This window comes from Trachymyrmex septentrionalis, unplaced genomic scaffold (genome assembly GCF_001594115.1).
Source record: "Trachymyrmex septentrionalis isolate Tsep2-gDNA-1 unplaced genomic scaffold, Tsep1.0 scaffold305, whole genome shotgun sequence".
NCBI lineage: Eukaryota > Metazoa > Arthropoda > Insecta > Hymenoptera > Formicidae > Trachymyrmex > Trachymyrmex septentrionalis.
The window spans coordinates 286,953-292,736 of record NW_017305469.1 but is presented as its reverse complement, the minus strand read 5'-3'; the positions used below and the strand labels follow the sequence as shown (position 1 = coordinate 292,736).

The 5,784-nt window shown below is 33.5% G+C and overlaps 1 protein-coding gene across 2 annotated transcripts in view; it reads right to left on the bottom strand.

Annotated features, from left to right (window-relative positions):
- LOC108749613 (RNA polymerase II-associated protein 3) overlaps positions 1 to 4,880 on the bottom strand; it is an 8,097-nt gene extending 3,217 nt beyond the window's left edge. Inside the window, exons 1-9 of one of the 2 annotated variants that reach the window (XM_018488414.1) lie at positions 4,807 to 4,880; positions 4,486 to 4,681; positions 3,811 to 4,087; positions 3,270 to 3,474; positions 2,884 to 3,045; positions 2,432 to 2,559; positions 2,058 to 2,161; positions 845 to 1,763; positions 519 to 639 (exon numbers count right to left, since the gene is read on the bottom strand). In XM_018488414.1, the coding sequence (XP_018343916.1) occupies positions 519 to 639; positions 845 to 1,763; positions 2,058 to 2,161; positions 2,432 to 2,559; positions 2,884 to 3,045; positions 3,270 to 3,474; positions 3,811 to 4,087; positions 4,486 to 4,649 (2,080 nt within the window). In that variant the 5' untranslated portion in view covers positions 4,650 to 4,681; positions 4,807 to 4,880. Of the gene's footprint in view, positions 1 to 518; positions 640 to 844; positions 1,764 to 2,057; positions 2,162 to 2,431; positions 2,560 to 2,883; positions 3,046 to 3,269; positions 3,475 to 3,810; positions 4,088 to 4,485; positions 4,692 to 4,806 lie in introns of both variants that reach the window. The other variant, XM_018488415.1, reaches the window with a different exon arrangement.
- Positions 4,881 to 5,784: the final 904 nt, after the last annotated feature.

Genomic DNA, 5,784 nt, shown 5'->3' with positions numbered 1-5,784 from the left:
TTTTTTTTTTAAATACATATTAAAATATATATAAATGACATGATAAAAAATATATAAAAATACTACTTTTATGTAAAAATAACTTGAAGTTTTAAATTTAAGCGGCATTTTTACAACATAAACAAAAAAAAATAGTTTCATGTAAAATTACAGAAAAAATGGAATTTTACATTTATGTGATTATTGTAGCTAATCAGAATTTATATGTTCATTGCATCAAAAAAAAAAGATGGACGAGGCAAAGAGGCTAGGTCTGCTCGCTTTTATATTTTACATTTTGTATGTGAAATTCCGTATTTAATGGAATTTCAAAAATACATATTACATGTGAAATTAATATAATCTGTAATTTTCCATGTAAGCTGCAATATTACATAATTATATTGGATCGAAAAAAACCTCGCATAATCATGTAATTTTACACAAATATTTTTTTCAATGTAGACTAATACTATATTGATTATGGATTCACCATAATTAATATCAATATTATGATGAATATTATTTAGTAAAATTACTTTTATTCATGTCCTCGTGTGCTATACATCGCAAAAGTTTTGCGTGCAACTCTAGATTAACATCATCCTTCAGAGACTGCCATAGACATAAAAATTCGTAAGGAGATTCGATGTTCAGTTTCTGAAACAAATTACATGAAATATCTTTTATTTCTCGTTTTCTTTTAATTTTGTCTTTTACTTAATTTTTTTTATTAGTTGTGCGATTTCTAGCAAGTTAAATTAAATTTCTTTGCAATTTTTTGAAAATGCTGTTTGAGAATTTTTAAATTTAAGAAAATATAAAATTGTATATACTGTGTTTTGAAATCTGAAATTATATTCACCTGAAAATCCATTTCCAATTTGTTTTTTATTTGACACTCGTTAGTAATAATTTTGTTAAATGTACTCGCTTTAGTCTTGCCTTCCTTTCCAGAAGTTAATTTTTTGTTCTTGTCTATATTTGATTTTTGATTTAACAGCATATCACTCTCCTCTTTTGTCTTTTTTTTCATTTTTATCCTTACTTCGTTACCGCTAGTCTTTGATTTCTCATACTTATCAGCCTGAATTTGGCTATACTTTGAGTTTGTTTCAGTTTTACTCTCTTTTTCGAGAAAGATTGATTCCTTATTTTTATTCGTACATGATTTCTTTGTTGCATTTTTTTCTTCTACCGGACTCGTTCCTTTCTTTGCTTCTTTCTTTACTTTGCCAGAGTTGGCAGGTTCCATCGATTTCTCGTACGCTTCGTCGCTCGGAAGCTCTTCAATGATAACTGTGGATGGCTTCGTTTTATTCATAGGCGACGACACGCATGAAAAGATCGACTTCTCCAATCTACCCTTTGCGCCACGTAGTCCGGGAAATGATTCGCGTGAAATCGTGAAAATATCCTCGCTCTCGAAGTCTTGCGATCTCGTCGTTTTATTTTTGGCGCCGAAATTCCTCGCAACAGGTGATAATTTATCACCGCTCGATGAATCGCGTGTTGTTTTCTCGTTGCTTTTATTTGCTACGGTATCCGCTACTGCTGCTTCTACTGCCATCACTTTGTTGCTCTTGGTTTCCACGCAGTAACTCGCTTTTAAATGCGGTTTCGTTGCAATACTTCGCGACGGTCCTGGCGCTCTGTCGCAATAACATATATCGCTGTTAACACTCAGTTTTGAATACTCGATGCTGTTTGTTTTCACAGTTCTCTTCGTTTTTATATGCTCGCTCTTGTTTTCATCATCGTTCATATTTTCTTCGATCTTCATCCTGTTAGAATAGTTATAATTTTGCTACAATTAATATAGATCATATCTATTAATCACATATTAATAATAATTAATATAATGATTACATCTTTTTATGAATTGTCATAATTTTAACTGCAATTACAAATAAATATTGTAAGTATAATAATAATAATAATAATAATAATATCGTAATACTTTGAGATTTAAAAATTTATCAATTTAAATTTATTCGATAAAAGTTGCAATATATTATATGATAATGGGTTGTTTATTATTATCATCATAATACTAGAATTAAAAATTGAATTTTTACCTTATTTTCCTCGACTTGCATGGCTTTTTCAACTTGTTTATATAGGATATTGCTGTTTTATTAGTTGGCTCTAATTTTAACACAGCTTCGTAATCTACCAGAGCCTATATAAAATAATATATTAGTTAATTGTACGCAAGATTTACGAAATATTACTTAAAGTCATTCTACATAAGTCGCAAACGCAAAATATAACTCGCAATGCTTGTCGTGAGAACAAATCAAAAGTGTCAATGATATTATTGAATGCTTCTGATTAGCTGTTGCGACAAGTGTTGAGAACTTCGTTTTGCGTTTACGACTTATGTATATAGAATAATTATTATAAATTAATATGGATGTTATGTGTGCAACTTGGTGTGCAATTTTTATACCTCGTGCGGTTTTTCTAGATGCTCCAGGGATAATGCTCGACGAAGGAGCGCTTTGATATTTCTGTAATCCATACTGAGTACCGTGTTGCAGTCGTTAAGCGCGTCCTTATAATGCTGCAGCTTTATAACTGAACGCAATATATGGCTCATTGGGATTTTATTATGCAACACAAAATGTTGGTAAATTTTGAATTGAGACAGCACAAAATATCTTACTTTGCTAGTAATAATAATAATAATAATAATAATAATAATAATATGATTTTTAATTTTTCAATTTAACTTTTTTATCATTTTAAATGATTCATCTTGAATAATTTATCCAAGATTTACATTTTGTAAAAAAAAAATATAAAAACTCGAATATCTTTAACTGTTTTGTCGTATAATCGCGTATGATTATTAATTTACTGTAATCAGAACGAAAAAAGCAAAAGAATACGTTTTCTTACATGTCATAGCACGATTGTTGTAGGCATTTAGATTTGAGTTTATGTCGATGCTAGCGTTGTAATGCCGAAGAGCTTCCTCGTAATCAGCCGCTCTGAAAGCTTCATTCCCTTTTTCTCTTTCTTGTTCCGCCATTACGTTAAGTTCCGTACCAGTTAATGAAGCTAACAGTAGATTAGGAGATTTAGTAAATCTAATTTAAGAGGGATCAGGATCCAATTTTGATTAAAATTAATGGGAGGTCGAGATTATAAATTCTATGAAAATTAATGAGAGAAACTAAATGTACGAACTGTCTGGAGCATGTCTGTGAATTTATAGTCAGACAGCTCTTTACTCTCTTAATTAACCGTCGTGACATTTTAAAGACGTTACTTTATGAACGTACGTTTATCAACTGTCGTTTTATATGCCATTTTATCTAGTTCTTTTCGCTGTTCCTGGATTCTCTTCATTTCGGCCTGTCGTTGCTCGTCTTGCAGGTCTATCCTGTTTATTTCTGTGTCAACGTCGTATTTATCCCAAGCCCCATAATCACACGAGGCAATTCGTTTGGGTTTGCATTTTTTCTCGTTGATCTTCGTTTTTTTAGCCTTAAAACACGACATATGAATTAAGCCATTAAACAATTGTTATACATATTTTTTCTTTAAGTAAGCCTAATAAATGTAGAAGTCTATTAAGAGTTTAGTTTTGTATCAATTAATAATTTCTTGCAATTTGAAAAATAGTTCATTGATTTTGACTTTAAGAATTAATTAATTGATTAATAGAAAAAAAAATATATATATATAATAATGTATATCATAAGATACGAATTTGAAGAGGCATTAATATTTCAAATTATTGCAAAATAAAGTAAGAGACGCTTAAGACATCTTAACAAAATGTATATCTCTGTACTTGGATTATTATATCAATATATGTACCTTTGTAATATTTGTTTTTATCTGTCGAATTTCTGGCTGTAGACAGGGCTCGTCAGTAAGGATAACTTTTCCTTCGTCCAAATCTTTCTCACGAGATTGCATCTCGCACATCCAATTGCTGATGTCGTCGTCGATTTCCTGCTGTTCGTTCGCATTTAACATATTTCGTCTCAAAACTGGCTCCGCCTTTCTCAAAAGAGCGCTTGTCGGTTTAATCCTAGCGAGACGCTCCTCCGCGTGCTTCGTCAAATCTGGATAGTCTCCCTCTTCCCCAGAACTAGTATTAAAACCGCATGTGGAGAAGTTTATGACGAATCGTTAATAAACGTGCCGGAAAATAACAGGTTTAATGGCATTTTAAGCAGTAGGGTTGCAAATCTCGCTGATGATTAGCGCAAAAATTAAAAATTGTCAGTATGTACTATAATTATCATAATGTACCGAGGATTAGTTGAGAGGTACTCACAAAATAGGAAGCTTTAAGATATTAATAATATTTTGCATAAAGAGGGTCTAAGAGGCGCCAGCAAACCTGATTGGCAGACGTATAGAAAATTTTTTAACGCATCACAGTGCAAGATAAAATAATAATAAACGATAGTAATCAATTAGCGTCAAACACGAACGTTGTTTCCTCGCTGGTCTGGAGAATTTCCGGCGTCTCAAGAAACTCACCGTAAGATGAGAACGATTCGCTCCAGTGTTCTCCCATCGGTGCATTGCGATATGAATTCGTACGAGACATTTTCCACCGGTATGTTGTATCTCTCGAGCAGAGTTTTTTTCTCAGGTTTTCTTTCCACGACGCTAATTATATCCGTCTCCTTTTCGTTGCCCATGATAATGAACGCGAAAGTGGGGAGAGGACGATCTGAAGATTACTGCAAATAGGTTACCTTCTAGGCTCCACGCGTTTGACAGAGGCAATGGTTGAGTAGCGGTTGAGTAGAGATCGAACCGGATTTTTTGGATTCTCCAAGAGTGCATGCCAATTACCTTGAATTACTACTCTGATCTCGTGACTCTGACGTCGTTGATGGTTGTCTTCGCTGACGCGCCCTTTTGATTCGTCAAGTTACCACGGATACATAAGTTGTTGATTTTCTGCGCAACTTGGACCTTCCTTCGTAACGATCAATAATACCTGAGATATACATAAATTTCCACGAAGATGAATGTTAAAGGATCGCATATAATGCGTTTTTAAATGTTAAAAATCTTTTCTCAAACATTAGGATCAGATTTATTTAAATTTTCGCAAAAAAAAGCTTTACCTAGAGCTTTTGCTAAACTATACGCTTACATTCGCCGAATAAAATTTTCAAAAATTCTTAAAAAAGACGCTCTTATAGTCTCATCTTTCCGTCGACGCATTTCTACACGGAAAGAACAGTTCTGCTGAAGTATTTAAAAATTTAGGTACAGATAACAGATTTGGAAATGTGATTTTATTAGGTCATCAAAATAATTATGTAGAATATTTAAGTGATGACAATGTGTTAATGCTGCAAAAAGTTAACATTTTAGTAATTAGTTTGAGTGCTCTACATAATTATTTTTGACGGTATAAAGAATCATCATTTTCTGATATCTATATGTATATATCTAGCTGAATTTTTAGATACTCCAGCGAAAAAACTTCCCTAAAATTTTGCAATCTATGGAAGAAGTTATACTATGCGTATCTATTTGTATTATACAATCCTGATGAAGAACGGCTACACGGTGAAGTTAGCAACGCGTCTAACGAGGATAAACACGCATTTCCACCTTCGTCGGCGCCGCGCCGTGCCCGAGAGGAGTATTCTTCTCTCCTTTTTCCGACACAACCCCTCCTCCTCCCCCCTCCCCCTTCTCCTCCTTTCAAGCGTACACGCGCACGCTTGCCTGTTAACACGGCAGTTGGCTCGCAACCTCATCGTAACGCGACGCGACGCAACGCGAAGTGCAGCAGTACACGGCGAATGAAAGAGA